The 22,400-nt window shown below is 39.3% G+C and overlaps 2 protein-coding genes across 4 annotated transcripts in view; one reads left to right on the top strand and one right to left on the bottom strand.

The window, feature by feature from the left end:
- Positions 1–13,563, top strand: part of pappaa (pregnancy-associated plasma protein A, pappalysin 1a) — a gene marked incomplete at its 5' end in the record, with an annotated part of 98,451 nt that extends 84,888 nt beyond the window's left edge. The window contains one exon of the mRNA XM_084383238.1: positions 7,491–13,563. Coding sequence (XP_084239364.1) covers positions 7,491–7,595 — 105 coding nt within the window. The 3' untranslated portion in view covers positions 7,596–13,563. The remainder of the gene's footprint in view (positions 1–7,490) is intronic.
- A 4,463-nt stretch (positions 13,564–18,026) lies between these two features.
- The window catches only part of astn2 (astrotactin 2), a 306,993-nt gene continuing 302,619 nt past the window's right edge, over positions 18,027–22,400 (bottom strand). For all 3 annotated transcript variants that reach the window (XM_084384096.1, XM_084384097.1, XM_084384098.1), the window contains one exon: positions 18,027–19,906. In XM_084384096.1, the coding sequence (XP_084240222.1) occupies positions 19,672–19,906 (235 nt within the window). In that variant the 3' untranslated portion in view covers positions 18,027–19,671. The remainder of the gene's footprint in view (positions 19,907–22,400) is intronic.

Below are 22,400 nucleotides of genomic sequence, written 5' to 3'. Positions count from 1 at the left end.
CCAACTTGTTTAATTGTTCCTGAACACACACATGTTGTTGTAGATTGCTTTGTCTGTGTCACAGTGGAGGTCATTTGATGTCAATGATGAATTACTCTGCCATTTATTAAATACAAAGACAAATTGTGTTCTTACTTTGTTTTGTATTGATCTACTTCACCAAAGTAAAAATAGATTTATGAAGAATTGCAAATAATACATTCAGTTATTCGCTTGCTTTGGATTCAGAAGGGACCCCTCGAAAATCTAAAGGAGTTTAATATGGGGCAGGTTTGATATGTTGGTTTCAAATACAGTAAATGGCTTGATACAGTGTTCTGGGGATTTGAGCACAAGTAGGAGGTTTCTGTTGTGTATAGGAGGCTAACAACAACCCTGTTGCTTAATTTTCACTCATGTAAGATCTCAAAGGCCTAATTTAAGAGTTTCTTCCTACTTCTGTAAGTGGGGGCACTACTGTACTGCCGGTGTTTAGCCAGTGACCACGCAAAATGGTGATCCCTGCACTGCCCTGTCTTAACAGTTGTATTTGTAAGTTGACAACATTATAACAATGCCAATATAAAGAAAGCAGCAGGCTGTGATGGACGCTGCTCTTCTTTTTTTATTACGTTAGTCGTAAACTACGATTCAGTGGAAGCCAACAAGCTTACATTCCATCTCTGCTTTGAGCTGTGCATGTGGCTCAGCACTACGTCACATGTGTCGTTGCTCTTATTCGTTATGGGTCGATACGATATGTCCAGAGGCAGTTTGTCTCTGTGTTGATAACACAGATCAATAAAATCAAAAATGAACTGAGAGGTCCCAGACTGATTAAACATTTGCAAATTGGTCTGACGATGCGAGGCTCCAATGAGTCAGTGTTGTGTCTCTAAATGATAGAGACAGTTAAGTCTGGAGATATAACTAAATACTGTAAAATACAAATAAATGTGTTTTAACCCCATCTACGTTTTTAGATTTGCATTTTCAGTCAGAAACCCTCACCATATAATGTATTACCATGACTGTGGTGCCATTTATTCTGTTATTTAACCACCCTCGTTGATGAAAATGAAGTGGACAAAATAATAGAAACATCTGGCAGCATAATGCACCACAAACACAATCATCCAAAATGACAAAAACTGAACATTAAAAACTTGAAGATGAGAGGATTTATTACAGGACTGTTGTATTGGACTGTTCGGTGTACCTAAAAAATTGAAAACTGAGTGTGTACCATGTGTCACAATATGTGCACCCCCCCACCCTCTCATTCACACTATCCTTCTCATTCAGTCTTTCTCCTACTCACTCACATGCAGACACTCATTCACATTCTCTCACTCAGTGTGTCTCTCTCGCTCTCTTTCTACCCCACACACATACACATGCCGCGCACACAGACACACCAGCCATCAGTTGTTATGCACGAGAGGTCTGTTGACTCAGTGGGAATCAAGCTCAGTGTTGTTGTCCCCGATGTGTTGTGACACAGCACATTAGAACAATGATATGACCCGTCTCATACAACCACACACACCCACACCTCTTATTTGTTCCTCTGCCAAAACCTTTTACATGCACTGTTTCCCTCTGATTTGATCAGGACAAAATGCATTTTTACAACAGGCTTCAAGCGGGTCATATATCTTTTTCTCCTTGTAGTCCATCCAAAGAGTGCAAAGTTTACAAATAACCCTCATCGCCTGCACGTCTTTAATCTTAAACCAAATGTTCTTACCAGTATTATGTCTTCAATCCACTGATGAAAACATCTGTTTACCCCTCCTTAGCAGTAGATGCGTAAGGGACTTCCTTACAGCATTATGTTTATTATCCTGTGCCCCAAAAGTCATGCCTCTTAAATCTGAAATGATTCACTGGAAATTATAATTTGTGGTGCGTAATATAATTTTTTCCAGATATAACAATCAGTCAGTTTCTTCTCACACAAACATGCTTACATGTTGTTGTAGGAATTATTAGCAATAATTAAAGCTTTCCAGTTTCCTCTTGCACCTCCTCTTCTGTTTCTCCTCCTCAACTCAAAGATTCTTCCTGATAAGAGCTGAATAACCGATGGAGGAGAAAAACCTAGAAAAAGGAGCAGTACTGTGAAAAGCAATGGAACCCGGCTGCTCATTTGCTTTTACTCCACCTTCCCAGCATATGTTTCCCCCGTCTTTTATTTTGGTAGAGATTTGTGTATTAAGGAGTTCTGGATGACTTGCTGTGTATTATTCCACCCCAGGAGCTTTGAAGGTGCAAGGACTGGCTGCACGTAAGGTCACCACAGGATCTCCCCTTAATAGTTGCAAGCTGTTGGCTGGATTTGGAGAGGCAGGGAGGAGAGGAGGCAAGGGTATATAGAGTATGCCTTTCTGAGGGTTGCCTGTGCAAGACCCTTTTTTTTGGTGCCCCCCTCCCCACTTCCCCCTAGTTTGGAAGGAATTCCTTTCTTGGATGCTGGAAGCAGTACGCAGAGGGCACCGATTATATAGTTATACGGCTTGGCCTCTCTAAAACAACGTGCCTGTAGGTTTTTCTGTCTGCGTTGGTGGTGGGGTCTTGGCTAAGTGCTGGGCTCCCTCAGTTCTGTTTACAACTTTCAGTCTGGCACAAGTTTGCTCAATACGTGACTTGCTATGTGTCACGACTGATGTTTGTGTCTAAGCTGATGGTCCGTGATAGTCACCATAGCCACAGCTGACCACTTAACCCCTCTGTTTCAGTTGGTAATTTATGAGACCAAACCCTTTCAAAATAAGATTCTTCTTATTCATCTTCTCTGGTCTTTTGGCCTTTACTTTTTCCTGTCTGATCCACACAAATACATTTTAACAGATAACTTTTAGGGCCAATACAGATAGATGATATTGATCCTTTCCCTAAACTTCTGTTGAGAGCACATCCATAGTCACGCAACCTTTATCATCACTGAAACAACAATAAACAAGTCATGCTTTGCTAAGGTGTAGGGCAACAAAACGTCTTGGTTAGGTTGAGGAAACGAGGACGTTACATCCGTCAACTTGCAGACAGGAGATAAAACAAGTCAGTGTGGATTTTTGGTTTTACAGAGGACATGAACCCCTGGGTGAAAGTGTGGTTTTTAAACCACAAGTCGTTGAGGTACCAGGATGTGTTGTATTTGGATTGGTGTATCACCTGGAAGCAATGCTGCATGTAGTGCTTGCAATTTCATGGGGTATAATAGTGGGGTATAATAAGATTTTTCCCTCATTTTCTGCCTTAACATGTTCTACATCAGCAGCTAAGGTGACTATATATCCCAGTTGCCAAGGCTTTGCCAGGACATAAAGGGCAGGAAGGGTCTAAGGCACACATACGAGCTACTGTACATATAGTAGAGGGAATTCTTATTGATGGTATCAAGAGTTGCCTTTTTACCTTACGCACTCTTTTTTGTCAAGCTACTGCTACTACTACTGTGGAGGGAGGAGCAGGGCTTTTCTACACAGCTGAGTAAAGGGAGTTACACAGAGGGTGGGGGTGGGAGGGCACACACTCCCACAGTTTTTAGGAGTTTGGACTGTTTGCTAATGCCAAGTACTACTTATTTTGTTAAACTCAGTTAACTTTACGCTCTCTCCATTAAAACCCTCTTCACTGTCGTTCTGCCTCACTCATTCAGATATTAATTTATGTTTTGTAGATAGACTTTTTTTTTTGTCATACTTGGCTTAAAGGTCCAAGTGATTAGAACTTTGCACTGTAGGTTCATGAGTTGGTCGACTAGATGGACATCCATACATTAAAGCAAAGTTGCACTGCATCCCCAGGATGGTTGTTAATATATTTTGAAGACAGAAAGAAGTGTTGCTAGTTATAACTCACTCCAATAGCAACTGTTACTTGCTAAGTGCGTTATACATCCCTACACCAGCCAGTTCCCCTTTCCCCTTGCACACCTTCTTCCCTGTAAGCACAGGCTGACAGGCACACAGTGCTCACAAAGAAATGAGAGGAACTCTGTGTTATTTTGACCTGTTCCTGAGATCGAAGGATGGGGCTCTGACAAGGTCTGCGTTCTTCAGAAGGGCTTTCATGTTGCTGTTAGTGGGTGTCCTCCCCCAGCCCTCCTCCAGCCCTGGGATGTGGGGCAGCACGAGGGCCCCCAGGCCCACAAGGCCAGCCAGTCCCATTTCCCAGCCACCCTGCGAGAACCTCAAGTCAGGGCCAGATGTGGCAGCTGGGCCAGCCACCCTTGAGGTCAAGGTCAAAGGAAACCATGTCAAATTTGCCACCCACCATCATTTTCTAGATAGAGAGATAAACAGGAATGGCCTTGAAAGGGGAAGTGAGGTGTAGAACGGGAGTGGTAGGGGTAGGATGTGTGCTGCAAGAGAGAGGAGTAATAAAGCAAGGTAATGTAAGGAAGAGACTCTAAAGGAGACATGGTGAAAGTGTGAAACTGAGATAGTGAGAGAGATAGTGTAATTAAACTGAGAGAGTGTCAGGTGGGAGCGAGGAGCCCTGTGTTCTTGGCTCCAAAATGCCACAGAGGAAACACTGCTCATGCAGTTGACAGCTGTTTCTGAAGTGTGTCCGGCTCTGGGCTTGTAAAGTCGTCACATGCAGACCTTATTTTCTCAGAGGAGTCTGGGCACTGCCCACCTGGCCCTCGCATTAGGAACACCCCCCGACACAAACAACTTTCTTTATACTCCATTTCAAAGGGGAGCCTGCGTCACTGCTCCTCAGTGACTAGCATGCTCCCCCGTGTCATTCCACAGACCTGCTGTCTACAAATCACCGACTCTCGCAAACTGTTACTGGTGTTTCCTGTGTTTTGCATTTACCACCAACTATAACATTTTACTACGGCTTTACACTGATTTGAACTATAATGTGAGACTAATATCTGCATCATCACTTTTCGTAAACTTATGGAAAGTGGTAAGTTGTGAAACGGGCTCATTATTTATTTTTATTTTCTAAAAATCCTGGTGAAAATTCAATGTTGAGTAGATAAATATATCCCCGTTGACTGGTTCTCTTTACTTTTCTACTATTGGAAGATTTTCTGAGCTGACAAACTTGTTGAATTGTGGTCAAAATCTTCTTGTAGTGCAAAACACAACAACCGTCAGGCACGTGGGAAGGTTAATCTAGGTTTAAAGGGATCTGCTCCTTTTAAGAAATTTGTGTAAAAACGAGAAAAGTTAGCCTCAATGGTAAACAACCTGACCTCACAATGAGGTTTCCATTAAAAGCTATCATAACAAGATGAATTTGGATTACATGTTTAGTCAGTTTGGGACTTTGAAGCCGACTCATGAAATCTTCAAAGCCCCGAACTTTGATGCTGATGTTGCGCAATGGACACTATTGTTATGAATGCATATTTTAGTGGATGAGAAATTCTAATTTCTTTCTCATTCTTTGCAAATGCATTCAGTAATTACCTGACTAACCCTCCCAGACAGTATTAGCTCACAGTGCAATTTGTTTGATGGCATTACAGTAGTAGTCTGAGTGATTATACAGCAGCTACTCCATATTCAGATAATAGCGCCATGACTCTCCCCTAGAAACGACTCCTCCCATAGCAGCCAGACAGCTTTCACTAATAGCATTGAACTACTAGCTGCCTTTGGCATCTGTATCTGTGTTGTATCTGTGTTGCTTACGGTGGCCTGTATTGTTGTTACATTTACATTGTGTACAGAGATCCATTGTGCAAAAAGGCAACAGCACTCAGCCCTAACAAGAAAAGGCGACACCGGCCGCAGGCCCCCACAGATTGTTCTGATAAGCCACCAGGACACAAAAGCAGACATGCCCTTGGTCTGCTGCCTGCCTTCCATGACTAGGACCACATGTGTTCCTTGTTTAGCCTGGAGAAGGGGGACACATTTTGTGTTCCCAAACAGCTGAAGCAGGCCCCCCGAGAAGCAAGCAGACAAGGCAGCAGCAGCTGGTGCTGGTGACGCATTGCCAACGTTATCAAGTGACGTCAAACGCCGGGGGCAATGGCCACTGATCTTCCGGTTCTATTTTCACCTTCACTTTGACATCAGACCATCAGAGATACTAGGATATCAATTTATCTGATGTTCGGAGATTAAGATATATTACGGGCCTATGTGAACGCCGGATGCACCAACCATTCCTTCTAGGCTTCAAGTACACTTACAGTCTTCAGAAAACATTTTTTTCATAACTCATAATAGTGTTACATTCCTAACACGACAAAAATTATCACTTCTCATTGGCTTGCAGGTGTCCCTTGTGTTCCTGTAACTGCACTCCTCCCAATGAACTGTTGAAATAACACTGTGAACAGTTTAGCTCTGAGTTTAGGTACACTTTGTACCCATTACAAAATGGTCTAATGAGAAACACACCAATTTCATTTCAAACCTGTTTGATATTTGCAAGAATCTGGTCTACATCAACTATGAGAAGAAGGAAGTGAGTGAGCGAGTATGTGTGTGTGTGTGGGGAGGTTAAATCTGATAAAGAGAGAAATGGGGATGCTAGGTGATATGAATGCTCCTCCACTGGAAATATTATATAGTTACAGATATAGTGACATCATGAGAAAATAAGTGATGTTAAAAAACAATGAATACATTTTAAAATATTTTGACCATATGGCAGTTTGTTCCATTGAGACATCTGATCGAGCAGTTTTTCTTGCTTTGCGTTGCGTAGGTATGTGAAATCGGCAAACTTATTTCTTTCTGTGTTCATTTCCAGCCCTAACTGTGACGATTTATGTAGTAAACTGCAGCGGTCCGACCTATCTGATGTTTCTGTGTGCTTATTTCACTTACTGCTTTCATAGTCCAAGATGTCTCTGTTGGGTAGATGTCAAAGACACTAACTGCTAGATCTGGTTGAACTCGAGCCGTCAGTTTCTTTAGTCTGTGACCCATCAGGTCTTCAAACTAACGTTAGTGTGTCGTTAATGAGATATGAAAGCATCAAACATGCATTTTAGATGAATTGGATGTATACACTTTGAAATAATATAATGAAAAATGGGCAATGAAATTGTATGTAAGCTAATATGTGACACGAGTCCACAGAGGGAGGAAGTCGGGGTGGATTGTTCATTACATTAACATTGTTTTTTTAACCAAGTGGTCATTATTATAACCATGATGACATGAATGAAGTAGTCATTTTAACCCAAATCATGATCCTCCCTTAACCCTAACTAGTTGTTTTTGTGACTAAACGTGGCCAAACCTTAAACACAGCATTGAGTGGAAAACTGTTAATTTTGTAAACTACCATGTTGTATTATTATAGGTGCTGTAAGATCTGGAAATTCTGTCTTTCTTCAGGCAGTGACCAACAATGTTTTTTTTTATCTTTCCCTGGAATTCAGCATGACATGTCGGATGTTTTTTGAAACTAAAAATCTTGACTGGAATTTGTAATCATTGCTTTCGGTCTGAGTCAATGAGCCGTTGGGTTGTAGGGGCTATTTTTAACTATCTCAATGTACCTTTTTCTCTCCCACCCAGGTGATTCCGTTCCCCATGTCCTGTGACATACGGGATGAGTGCTCCTGTCGGGATCCCAACGCTATAGAGAACAGAAAGGACGAACACGTCCATTCCCTGGGGTGACCAACCTGAGCAGGGACCTCTGTTAAACGTCCCAGGACCCTTGCTCCAACACAACACAGCCAGAGTGGCCGAGGCAGTACCCTCCTTCATCCTCCTCTCGGCCTCCAATTTCCTGCACATGCTGCTTAACAGGCATACCTCTTCATCCATACTGCAACCCCGACCAGCTGAAAATGCCTCCGCCTCCACATCACAGAAAGTTCTAGAATAGAGGCTGGGACTCATGAGACTCCACAGAAAACTTCATTTCTCAGCTAAAAGGAAAGTAACCCTGCAATATCATCATTAAAAAAAAACATATATAGCAAGGAGAAAAAAATAAATAACAAGAAACAGACTTTTTTTTTTTTTGAAAGAATAAGAAAACAAACAAATGAAAAAAAAACCTAAACAAAAACATAACCAAGCCTAGGTAGCATGCCTTTCGTTCAGTTTTGTGCTGGCTTTAGTGTCTATTTTAGTGACCTTGCTCTACAATCACATGATTGAACCAAAGGTAAATCAAAATGTGCAAGCGGGGGGATTGTGTCGGTGTCGGCTCTGTGTTTTGCAAATATGAAGGAAACCAAGACAAATGTTAAAAATAATCCTCAGACACTTTGAAGGCATGTTAAACACCTTTTTTCGGAGGGGCTAGAAGTTTGTGCTTATATCATTCCTGGTTTCAAAACGGTCAGACATTCTGTATCTCTACGTCCTTTTCAGTAAAGTGTTTCTCCATAGGCACATCAGAGGCTATAGAGGTTACTCCTAGCTTGGTGGGGAATGAGACAGCCATATTGTTAAGTTTCAAGCCACAGATTCAACACAAAAGCCAAAATAAGATGCACAAACACACACAAAAAATGTCAACTAATCGTTGACTAACCACAGACACAACTTCCTAAGACAATTTTATACTTCGAGCTAAATCCTGAATGCATAATTAAAACATTTTTAGCATGGCTTCTGCTACTGTGTTTGCTGCTACTTGCCATCTTCACGTCATAATATCTAATAGGGTTAGACAGCTTTTGTCTGCCTTGCTGCTTACAGTACCTCTTAAAAGCATTAATTCACGCTTGCATGTTAGTTCATAATACCTTCAGAGAATACATGTTGACAATACCACGTATGAAATGCACTAAGAACTTAAAAAAAACAAACAAAAAAACAGAACCTCACTTGTCTTTCCCCGCCCAAGAAAAATAGTGCATACATTGACCACGACTTAAAGAATGTCATCGATAACACCTCACTTCGGGTTGGGGGTGATTTTAGTTTCAGTTTGAACGCTTGATAAGAACTTTGTTACCTCAAGCAAAAAAAAAAAAAACGTTTAAACTGAAAGTAAAATGATCCCAGCCCTGTTCAGAATGTAGTCAATGCTTGTCGGGAGTCTGTCCGCACAGTTTTGCATAGCACAGTCACATAAGAGTACAGAAATAAAGGGCTGGATATAGGCCACGGCTCTTGGCGAGAATGAGTATAGATGGAAGGCGACCACATCTGACACACACGAACGAAGGCGTACACGTATATCTCTCATTCTCCCCCCTCCGAGTAGTATTAGACTCTAAGCGTTGTGCATGGAAATGACATTTGGATGTATATGTCAACACAGCATTTGCAGTCGCAATATGATCAAAGGTCCCTAAGATTCTCTGCTGGGTCTGGTGTTTAAGTAATTAATTTAAACGTTTGTCTCTGCAATAAAAAGTGCACTTGGTTGTTCTGATCAGCACTTTTCAGTATTGTGAACTTGGGTGTCCGTCCCCACCAATTAACTTCTTTAGATGATATGGCTGCTACAATAGCTTTGTATTTTGTTACTCTTCATTCCAGACAGACACACACACACACACACACACACACACACGCACACACACTAGTTTGTTTCTCCTGCACATTTGATAATGAAGGCTGCTTGGAATATTGGTCCAAATTTTGCTGCTCTTATTTGGCTGCAACCATAGTCATGGTTACAATCAGCATGATTATGCCTTTTTCATTTCATTTGGGCCAATGGCACAGTCCCTCTGACTCATATTTGGCTGCTATAGCATTCCAGATCATTCTCATGAATCGCCACACAAGTGGCAACGTCAGACCAATTTTATGTCATTTTAAAACCAATGTTAGTGAAGAACCAAGACAATACCACGACATGCAGAGAAAGTGAGAAGGTATTATTTTCCACCAAATACAAAGAAAAAAAATCAAAAAATATTCTGTAAATATTACTATATGTTCTTGATGGACAGGAGCGTTGAAAAATGTTTTTAGTTTTTTTTTTGTTTGTTTTTTTAGTTTTCATGTATTTTCATTTTTACAAAATGTCATATTTAATCAGTGTTTGTATTATTGACCTCAGTTACTGCACTTTTTAGTTTCCATGTTAGAAGAAAAAAGTATATCTTTCAAAAATGTTTAGAAGCTGCTATTGTCAGAATGGTGATCTGAAACAAACTGTATGATATTCGGTCGTTTGACTCCCTGTGTTGCTATTAGCTTTCCTGTTATTCCTTTTATTTGTATCTGGCCGTAGATACTCCTCTCCAACCTAAAATGACTTTGCATTCGATGTTACCAACGATGTAGGGAGGTATTGTCACCATGAACCACATGTCCATCCATCCATCATCCGTACAGGCCCTAAAACCCCTAAAATAGGGTACACATCAAAACATTATGTTTCAAAATATCGTCACATATTTAAGGTGTGTGTTAAACATCATCTTAGGTTAAAGATGTACATTTTGGCAGAGAAACCGAGAGATGTTTAAGGGGAAGGAGAGGCTTAAATGAAGGAATTCCCATTTACAAAGGGACTCTTTGTAACTTTTATGAAATATGAAACTTTGTAAGGATGTTGTAAAAGCTACATCATCTTCAAAGATCACATTTAACACTTTATATGAAAAATATATAGCCCTGGTTAAAAAAAAAAAAAGACTTGTATTATGTTGATATTATCAAATTATATGTAATATTAGTACTCCAGATACTGCTGCTTTACATAGAACTGTTACCAGTGGGGAGAGACTGACCTGCAATCACTACACTATGCCAACGACATGCAGTACTGTGGTTCATCATCCGCCATTGAGCTCACTGGAAAGCCATTGAATGGACGAATCTGAATTTCTGTCTTTGGATCCTTCCTTTCATTCTAGTTAACATAGCCTGTCGTTGCTTCCACATACTTTGACTAATTAGATCAGTTTGCTTTGTACAGAAAAGGATTAGGGCAACTGTAAAAAACAATTTTGGGTCTGACTTTTTTTTTTGTATTCTGATTTTCTTCTCAGAATTATGAGTTTAAAGTCCGAAGTCTGAGAAAAAAAGGTCAGAAGTCAATTTGTTTTGTTTTTTTTACAATGGCTCTAATACTCTTCGGTAGTTTTAGTATCCAGACATTGGCTGATGATACATGAAAATTGTTGTGACTGCACATCAACTTGAAAAATTTTGATATTGGAGAAAGTACCCATAAGCCATAGCTTACAAAGATATTCACGGAAGGAAGTATAAGATTACGCATTGGATGAGGACATCACCTCTCTACTGTAGTCATCACAGGATCCCTTGCTGTACCTCATGCCTGTAATGTTTGCTGCTTCTATATTTTTGGTATTTTAGTGACATTTTTGCGTCTCATAACAATGATGTAAATAGTAGAACTATTTATTGAGAGTGTTATACTTTTTTAAGTTATATTTAATGTCCATGTAAGTTATTTTTTACATTGTTCTTATAAACAAAAAAAAAACATTATTGGTTGTGAGTCAAAACTGTCATTTTGTCCCTGTCGTCACGCTCTGTTGTGATCGGTGCAGTCGAGCATTGGTCGGACGTACAGGCCCACAACCACACAAGAACTTGTCTCATTGATCGTTAAGTGTAGATGGACACTGCTTGCATCCAATGAGGATTCACCACATGTTCAAATGTTACTGAGTGCAGTGTATCTTTTCTTTTCCTTTTCAAACCAGAATGTAAAGTTTATTTTTTTTCTTTATTTGCTTATTTTTTTTTAAATGCACACATTAGCCATACGTACAAGGAGTTGTGAAAAGAGAACCAAGTATATAACGGTCAAGTACATGCATCCATAATATAGCAAATAATGTTTTGAGAGGCCAGTGTAAGGCACACAGAATATATGTACACAGCCAGCTGAGGGCTAGTGGCAAAGAGAGGGATCAAAAATGAAGGAAAAGAAGGACTGGGGGTCAGAAGGCAGCTGATGGTGCCCCAGATAGAGTGCTCTTGGATGGTGAGGGGGGAGTAGAAGGTGGGTAGGGAAGAGAGGTAGGGATGGGTGGGCTGCTTTTCCTGGCCTGTCTCGGTATTTGTCCAGGTGTGAAAATGTGTACTCACAGAGGCTGCCCCTGGGCCAGGGGGTGGCCAGCGCTGACTGGCAACAAGCCGAGGCCAATGAGTCAGAGTTTCTCCCGGGGGTGGCAGCCATCCCTCTCTAGGACTCCCCCACCACCCCCTCCCCTCACCCCTCCCACCTCCTCGACACACTGCCTCATCTGTCACTGTCAGGTATGCCTGCGCGGGGCTGCCAGGGTCAATCTGGCCCTGTGAAAATGAGAGAGGATGTTTGCCCAGCTTACAGAGCCTTTTGAAGTTAGGCTAAAGGAACACAGCTCTCCTCACCTGGAGCCTGCGCTTATCACATAATATGATTTGTATAGCAGTCGTTTTTTGACAGGCTTTGATACCTCTCCACATCTTCCACCAACAGTCGCTCCTTTGTTTCTAATTTAACACCTGGTTGTTGTATTGCTTTTCTAAAAATGGCAGAAACTTTGTAGTGTCGAGCTCATTACAAAGCGACGTGGAGCGTAGGAAAGAGTGTCTGAAGCCCTAATATTTTTTGCTCGGATCATTGTGGAGAAAAATACTGATGTGCCATCTTGTTGTAAGACATTTTCTTTTTGTATTGTAACACATGAAGTACCTCTCACAGGCCTCTGGTTATAGAATGGTCCACTTATGTCTGTTTCCTAATCCCTCAACGAATAAAAAAAAAGGTGAATTGTCCTTTTTTTCTAAGTGGGAAGTACAAAAAAAAGTGTATTTACATATTATATGGATATCTAGTGGTATTACTGCGATGTTTCGTACCCGATTGCTCAACAAATATATTTTAAGATGTAAATAATAATATTATATGATGATTGTATTTGCAAACCATGTACTAACTGTTTGGGAGTAGCTCTTGGATTGATTTTTATCATAACTATTATACAAAGAGATGAACCGTGAATATGTTGTGCATTGTGTCAAAGTATCACCTGCAAGACAGAAAAAAAAGGAAAAAAAAAAAAAAAAAAGACCTGTGATGCTTTACCACACCACTCGCTGTCAGCATTTATTTGTTCATAATGGCTTAGTACAAGCACTGTTGTCAGTTGTCTAAACCATGAATTTATCCATTGAGTCATAAATTATTTATTTGTTGTCAAGATGAATAAAATCATAATCATTTCTGGGTCTTAGGAGTCTGTTGAAATCGATCCTCATAATCAAACTTGACTGATCTTGAAGAAGTTCATTTCTGAACTCGACTGGCACCAACAAACCGTTTTTATTTTCTCCCCCTCCCCCCTCACTCCATACTGTATATTGTTGAGTCTTATCCCAACGCCTTTGTGTTTGCTGAGAATTTCACCAACACTGTAAAGGTAGCCATCAGACTCAGTAGTCCCTCCCTCCCTCTGATGGCCTTCTCTCTCTTTTGGTTCTTACACAGTATGCACTTTTTCAGGCACATATACAACAGATTGGACTTTTATGTTTCAGTTGATGTTTCTCTCTGTTTTCACAGTTGCAATTATATATATTTTTGGTGCTCTGGTACATGGCAAAACATGTCTGATGTGTACTATATTTTCATAAGGAAGTCATAAAGATGAGTATCATGTTCATTTTGCTGTCATTTATTGTGTAGAAATAAAACACTGGTTAAAGTGAACAGAAGCTGGACGTGTGTGTCTTTGAAAGTTCTTCTTCTTTTCGTCTTTGCTGAAAACATCACGTTAAAGCGTGTCCAGGGTCGCTTTGGAGCTGCTCTAACTTTTCAAGAAGTCATGAGAGTGAACCTTTTCAAAACAAAAAAAAAGGGCTGAGGTGGTAATAAAAGAGGAAACTCATTCTTAAGGCTTCATTGATACATTGGCATCAAAATGCGAGCGCTGTTCCTGGCACACCGGTGACGTTAATGGCCTAATTTGTGAGAATGAACATCAAGCTACTGATTTTTAAAGTGCAGTTAATGTTGCATGACTGGAAAGAAACTGGATCTGAGCTTAAAGGAATAGTTTGTTGAGGGAGATGGAAAAAGAAAATGCTTCCCAGCAGCTCACATGCAGAGAGGCATAGCCACCTTCAGTTAATGATATAAATTAGAGTAATTCATAGGGGATAGCTGTCTGTTAGCTCAGTGACTGATTTCCACCCTTTCCAGCTCAATGTAAATATTTTTCAGCTGAATCATGTGGTTAATTGGGCTAAACCTGGGAAATAACAGCTTTGCACTGCAATCTACAATTGCAAAAGTTAAAATCTGATTACAGTTAATTTCACCTCATTTCACAATTTTATCATCATGCTAACTAATTCTGTTCCAAATATTGTGATATTGTGCAACTTTGATTTTGTGGTTTGTATCCCAGGGGCTTTTCTCCACTGAGGTCTGTGTCAGTTTCGGGCAGGACACGAGTCATGTGCACCACAGCAGCTTATTAAAAGCACATCAGATTAAGTCTGACCTTTTAACAAGTCACATCATTGACGTCAACACTACAATATCCTCTATGATGCTACATATTGATGGCCTGAGTAGCTATGTTAACAATGTTAAACTATAAACACTTAACAAGTGCAATTTATTGACAATGTATGACTTATACCAGACATGCATATTAGAATTAAAGGGTAACTCCACCAATTTTACACATTAAAGTGTGCTTACAGGTATTGGGGAGTACTATTTATGTGAAAAAAGTAGTATTAAGCCTTTTGTGGCTCCAGAGGAAGCTGCATGTCAGCTGATACATTGCCTCCAGTGCTGTCACTCAGTGGCTGAGTTGCATTGTGTGTGTGTTTTTTTTGCCAGTCCATCAAATAGTTGGATTATTGAACTATTGGATCCATCCAACTAAAATGGCACTGAGTAGAGTGCAACCCCTCTGCCAACAGTCCCCATTTGAACTCACTCATAGATACCAGCCATCGAAATACGCCTGACTTTTTTCATCAAGATCTATGCATTATTTCCTGGGAAGTTAACAAAAAATTTTGAAAAATGGCTCGCAATGTTAAAGAAAGTGAGAAAAAAATTCCTGGATCCATCCCTCTGTCCTCACCAGAAGATAATGGGTCTGTTCTGGACCAAGACTTCATCCAAATTTTGTGGAAATATTGGAAAGTAGGTTTTATGTAATCCTGCTGACAAGCCAACCAACCAACCAAGAAACCAACAGACGAACACAGGAAACATAACCTCCTTGGTGGAGGTAAATAAAAAAAAAAATCTGTCAGACCCATTTTGGTGCTTGATGAAAAATCAAGTGAAACCCAAAATCAGTGGCTTCGTGGAGAGCATTTTGATGGCAATCCCACCAATTGATGTTGATTTTAGTCAAAATGGTGGAACACATCACCAACAGACCAACAAAGCCACCTCTGGAGCCATTAGCATGGCTAGACCTGGACATGGAAAAACAATTAATTTGTAGTTTGAGTTTGTTTGTTTTTTGCTCACACAATCTAACAAGATAAACATACGACAACCATGTAGTCAAAATACAAAAAAGGTATAAAAAGTATAACATGTAAGAAGATTTAGCAACATTCAGTATTTTTTTTACACCAATTATCATCCGCTGACAGTTAACATTGTAGAATAACAGGTATCACACACTTCATTTATTAAAAAGCATTTGTTTTGATGTATTTATCAAAAGTTAACAGTATGTGCAGCATTTTATATTGATTTTGAAGTCATGAACACAATTGGTTCTGGATGTGGGTGTTCCAACATGTGTTAACACTTTCAAGTTGTGGCAACAACATCTCATTCTTCGGTTTCTTCTGATATGACGCAAACACACCACAGGACGAGCAGTCAAGATTAAACAAGGAAGTGTGGGAGTATCGAGTATCAGATGGGCTATTAACTCACACACTGTGACAATTATTCAGACAGTGTGAGTGTCAATGTGTTGAAGAGTCGCTTTTGGGTGCAGACTGAGGTTTTCAGAATTTAAGATGATTTCAATATGTTGAAACACTGTTACATGATTTAACTACCAGGAACCAGACCTCATAATGACATTTTCTTTATTTATACAACAGTTGTGCAACATGATATTGTTCTAAACATGTAAATACAGTTCACGAAAACTTTCGCTTTCATGTAGGGAAATGAAATCAAGTCTACTCATCAACATTTCTAACAAGTAAATGACAGTATGTCAAATTAAAATGTACAAAATATTTACTAACAAAAGGGTTTCATGTGCCTTGGTCTATATAATTAAAACAAAGACATAAAGGGAAATATAATATCACGGCATGTCTTGCAAATTAAAGAGTCAGTGAAATGCAATATCTCAACAATAATTGTTCTTGTATTTGTTGAAGTTGTTCCTTTTCTTCCTACTGTTCTCAGCCTCTGTGAATTGCTGAAAGGCAGCTGAGATATCTTTTTGTGTTGCAAGGCAGCCCTAAGAAGATAAAATGTAAATACAGATTTTAAGATGAATGAACAAAAAAATGCCCCGAATAAAAAGACAAATAATGAAACCACATATATATGTTGAAAGTCCAACGGAGTGACTTGCATCTGTCCAATTTGTGTTTGTACTTGCACTTGTACTTTTTTACAATATAGAATAGAATAGAATAGAATAGTATGTAGAGTATGGGGAGTAGAGTATGGGGACTTGTCACCCCCAGGACACCTTTGCACACAATCTTGCGGGTTGTGGCGGACCACAAGGTGTGGTACTGGCCTCAGATGGATTCTGGCTTCCTTACAAAAACATAAAATTGTGATTATACAAAATAAAAAGACTTTGCAATGAAGGCAATCATTTGCAGAAACTATTCACAATACAGTATTATCACTTAACATTCTTTCACTTACCATTGTGAAATAAGCCTGGTGCAAGTTATGTAAGAAGCTCCCAGCATTCTCAAAGGAGGTGAGATTGCACAGCTTAAATTATACTGTTGAGAAAAGAATCCCACAAAATGTTTCCCTTCAACTGAAGTGATGGTGATTAAATGTTTTGTTTCTTATTTGAAGGACAAACTACCCTGATGAACCCTTTATGTCCTTTAGATAGACGACCATCCATTTGTATCTCATAGTTTATCACATAATAATACAATTATAAGAATTTACATAAATTACTGCTTCTAGTTTGACCACAGGTATATTATAGCTGTCTGCTGTAAGTTTGATTTCAAGGGTTTTACAACAGATTTGCTGCAAACCTAGCAAACGCACCACTTTTCACCTAATTTTGCAGCATGTGAGATGGTATGTTGAACCAACTTGGTGTTAAGTGGAAGGCTGGTATTTGCCATTCACAGAGAAAATTAGTTTAGATTTCATTATCAAGCTAATGGTTATCTGTAGCCTAATGCTAATGTTAGCTAATGTTAGCAAGTACGACCACATTACAATAGGTAATTTAGGTAACCATTTATATTACAAATAATGGTAATAACTGATATTAACATTTGTAATTAACAAATGTTTTGATATATTTTATATTCTGTTTAAGTTTATTGTTTTAAGCTAAGCAAACTTGCCAATACAATGTCGCTGTGAGTTGATCTAGTGTTTCTTCAATTAAAAATTCATAACGTACCTCCTTTTTCTCTCCCCCATCTTGACCATTTCCCTCCAAAAGCGACTCTTAGATGTTTTTTCCCTGTAACCTGTACATTATTTTGATTTCTTTGTCATCTAAACCAAAAAGGTTGCATGGAAGTGTCTTATTAAAAACAAGCCCTTGAAATGGTTGTTTCCCAGTTCTCATTTTGAACAAATGTTGGGAATACTGTCATGAGGCACAAAAAGAAAATATTGATTAAATGTTAGTACAATGTTGATTCACTAGAATGTTTCAACAAATCAACTGTGACTGCTCTAAAAATGCTGATTTAGAGTTGATTTTTCAACCTTTCTGTCAATAACTCAATGGTGAATTAGCAACTTACTCTATAGGGGCAGGAAAATAGCCAATAATATTCAGGACAACTGTAAAGCTTCACAGAAAATCATTCGGAAATACATGCCGCTTGCGTTGTTGAAGTCAGGTTCATTTTTAAACCTAAACTTTTCCACACAACTGTTCCACTGTCGTGATGAAAGAAAAGCCTTTGATTTTATATACATTTTTAATATTTCACATTCTTCAGAAAAAGACAATCAAAGCCACATAATAATACATATGTCTTCTTTTCTTTTTTTTTTTTTTACAATTTAAAATTTACAATATAATAATTTATTATTACAATTCATATAACATGAGATGAAAGTATTAAAAAAAAGGCATTGTTTATCATCATTGAAACAATATCCATGGCTTTAAAGATATGACATTGGACTTATGAGGCTTAAAAAGGACCACGGGGATCCCTAAAATCACTGATTCTTCACATTTCTGTGGACAGTACCACATGTTTACAGCTGGTTCAACACAAACTGTTTGGGCACCAGAAACTGTTCCTCAAAATTATCCTGCCATATTTTCCAAAAACTTCTATTGTGGGGGAAGAACTTATGAAAGATCCTCTCGGCATGTTGAGTTTTAGCTCGGATTTTCGGTCACTGGTTTAACCGTATTGTTGCCATATTGTGAGTTATGTCACATCTAATACTGCGCCTCTTATTCAACTATTTCAGCAGATTGCTTTTTAATTTGCAGAACTTGTCAACCGATGACATCTGATGACAAAAGTCACATTCCACAGGCAAGTTGTAATTTATTAGATTACAAGCATATAAAGTGGTCTTGCCAAAATCATTAAATCTAGCTAGAACATTTGATTTCTTATTTCCACCAGTATCAGCATGTTGTTCTGTTAAGTCACATACCAAAACCCAACAAATTAAGTATTTACTTTGGACTTCAGTGTGGCAAAAGCATTGTATTTAATTTTTTTTTTTGCATAATTTACTGTGTGAGGGTCTGAGTCCTTGTCCTTGAAATTAGCTAATTTTCCAATTGTATTTATTTTGTAGTATTAAAAAGAGGGACGATGATAAAGGACCCCTAGATTTCAGCAGTGGAATCAGTGCTGAATCTAAAGTCTATGAATGAATATGACGTATGAATGCGACCCACTCTTTGCATAATTTCAACAGGCCTATTTGTCAATCCTGTTACCACACTAAGCCTTTGCAATTCCAACTGCATTTATCAAATGTAATACAAGACTAACTACATGGTTTCTCACTTACTGATTTTAATTCATGAAGCAAAGCTTTAATTCTCTAAGCAATGTGAATTAGAAAACAATAAAAATGATTTTCAGATGGCTTTAACACATTTCAATATCTCCTTTCAAATGAAGGTAGTAAAGGCAAATAAGTTATGCGATTAGTTTTTCCTTTTTTTCCTCTCTTTTAAGTGTTCCAGGTAAGCTTCGGAGCACCGAAAAGGAGCTACAATATTACATTCAAAAGTATTTAAGCCAGCCGGTTTTTCTCTTGGCTGAATGATAATTTACATGTTCACTCTGCAGTTTCTTGTTGATATGTGCAATCACTGGCATTTTGCAGTTGAGAAATATGTTCGCTCCAAGTTTTTTTTTTCTTCTTTTCTCCGTCTTCTCTCTTATATTAAAAGTAGGCCACACAAAAATATGTTTTTTTCGGTAGCTTGAACACAACGTCCAGTGAATTCTGAGGTTTTTTAGGCTCTCCTGGTTTTTAAAATGCCACCGGTCGCTCGAGAGACGCTTGCTGCAGAGAGGGTGACCGACCAGGTACATCAATCACTGATGTCATTTTGCAGGACAGGAAAAAAAAGAGAGCAACACTCGTCTCCAAACTCCTGTCTCATCGGAGTTTGGTGTTGCTGTATGTGTTACGCTGTACAGAAATGAGCTTTTCCATGCAGGTGGTGCGACTTTCGTGTAAAGAGCCATATGTTTTACTGGTGGGTCGACCCTCTTCGCTCCGGCAGTAGACGTACGCCATGGTGTCGGTGCGACTCTGGATGTGGGTGCTGCGCAGGAGGGACCGGCAGTAGTGGCTAATTTTCTCCACCCTGTGTAGTATCAGATTGGCTTTTCTAGTGGAGGAGAAGACAAGAATAAACTTCATCAGACAAATTCAGTTAAATTAAACCCATCATCAGTAATAAACACATTCAGAAGCAGGAACAGATTAAAGGATAAATTCACCCAAAACTCATTATCTACTCAACTGAACTAGATGGGGACTCAAAACATGAAATGGTTCCATACAGCTCATCCAGCGTAAGCCTCCAGAGGCCCTTGGATTTCAAATGTATTTTAAAAAAACAGTTATTTACTCAGTTTTTAAGTCAAAATCTTTACTGTAGCTGCTGGGCTAAAAGTGCTAGCCTGCACCCCGCCTGCAGTGGGTCAATGAGTTCAACTGCGCCTCAACGGTCAAAATATTGTCTTTTCAAATCAATTCGGGATCTTCCCCAGCCCCCAGCCACTCTTTACTGCTTTAGGAGAACGATGTAACACTGCTTTGTTGTGAAGTTACAGAAATGTTTTGTCGACTATTAAACTTCAAGGGGGTGAGTAGGTAACTGAGCTTTGGGGGAACTTACCCTTTTAAAGGCTCTACTTCCCACAAAATGAATGAAAATACAAATGAAAGCACAAAGTTGGGGCACACATGGATGCAGTAAAATGATTTTAATTGTTTTGGTGACCATGGACACAATCAATATTGTCCAATCTCTAAAAGGCTTTGAGCAAGATGATTCATTCTGTAATGAATTGAAGATGCACACTTCTGGACCTGTGTGTTACTGAGCACAATGCATTTCAGAACCACTGCGGATTGATGACAGGTTAGTCCTGCTGCTGAATGTTGACAACTCAAAACCGAACAAACCCTTGTACAACCCACAAGCACCCACAAAATATTGTTATAAATGATCTAGTTATCAAGTAGGTTAAAAAAAAACATTTGAGCTTCCCAACCTGAGCGTGATGCCAGAGGAAAACAGCCGCCGCATAAAATATGGTCTTTGAGAGAGAGGCAGAAGGTCACATTTGGCCAATAAAAAAGTGTTTCATTCATGTAAATGGTTACAAATTGTTACATAGAGCCTCTTTATTGATTCAGATATGCACTGGGCGATCAGTCACAGTACTTTATGAAACTTTGGAGAGGTGAGTTCTGGTTTGTGTGTCTGTGTGTTGCACAACAGCACTCAAAGTGTCTGCTGCTGCCAAAAAAAAAGCAACAACAACAGCAAAAAAAATAAAAATAAAAAGCCTGTTCATAATTAAACATGTTTTGGACTGATGGAAAAAAAAAAATTACCAAAGAGGGCACCCTAAAATTCACTGAGGCACCTGATCTTCATAAACACAACCTCAGATGCACCCACTTTGATACAAGGGGGGTATTTTTTGCCACAAAGTCAACAAATAAGAAAAAGAAAAGAAAGAAAAACAGACAAATGTGGCATTGTGACCTCACTTCCACCGCCACCGGCTTCGTGTCTGGACAAAAGCTCAGCTTTAAATGTTACCAGAATTGAAAGAATTGCAACTGTGTCCCTCCTGTCACTCTGATGGGACTGCCAGTGTGGGTCAACACCGCCGTATGAAATTGCATTTTGAACTGTCGGATACTGATTCTGTTGAACACTACACCAGAGGCAGCTGTCTAGAGTGAGTGAAACTAAGAATTTTGTCTCCGGGTCCGGAGTCTGTAGCTGCTGTTTACGACATGAAGGAGCCATATGTCAGGTCACCTTTAATTTAGAAAAGATGCCTCACACACACGCACACCTCTTCTGTACTTGCAAAACAGAAGCACACCTACAGAATACTCCTACAGTATGAGCATTCAAGGTTGTTAAGCTCATATGGGTACTAAAATGAGGAAAACACACGCGGCGAAGGGCAAAATTCCATTTGTTTTGAAAAGCAGTGTCTGCTGAGCATCAACATCTGTCTTTAGTTAAGCAAGGAGTACAGACATCCTTTTCACTTATTTGCTGAAAGAGGGGGGGAAACATTTTCTCATTTCCCTTAAATTCTTACGTCTGAAACAACAGAATACCAAACACATAATCAAGGGAGGCTTGCGAGCATGTTAGCGAGGCACAAATTAAACACATTAAATGTGATTCATAATGACAAACAAGGAAACTACTAAAAAAAAAAGAGAGGACACATTTCAAATATTATTTCTGCGTAACCTTTCATTTTGCAGCTGCTCAGTCAAAGATTTGGCTTGGTGAGATTTAAGCAACTGCACCCTGAGTAATTGATTATGACACAAACACGGCGTCAAGGGAATACAGCCCAGAACTAAAAACAACATCAAATCAAAGAGACTGCTGTGTGGAAATAGAAAAAGTACACTGCAGTACAAGATAATAGTTGTGTTTACAGAAAAGGTTTAAAAAAAAAAAAAAAAAAAGCCATGTATCACAGCATTTCCAGAGAACAATACAATTATGAAAGAAGCCAGTGTTGAGCTGTAACAATGCTGGTGGACGTCTGGGGGCTCCTGGGATTCTCGGCTCCTGGGGGAGTGCTGACTGTGCTTACGTTTCACTTGGCCAT

This window comes from Pagrus pagrus, assembly GCF_965226575.1.
Source record: "Pagrus pagrus genome assembly, chromosome: 19".
Classification (NCBI taxonomy): Eukaryota; Metazoa; Chordata; class Actinopteri; order Spariformes; family Sparidae; genus Pagrus; species Pagrus pagrus.
The sequence above is the reverse complement of the archived record's forward strand: the minus strand, read 5'-3'. Positions and strand labels throughout refer to the sequence as shown.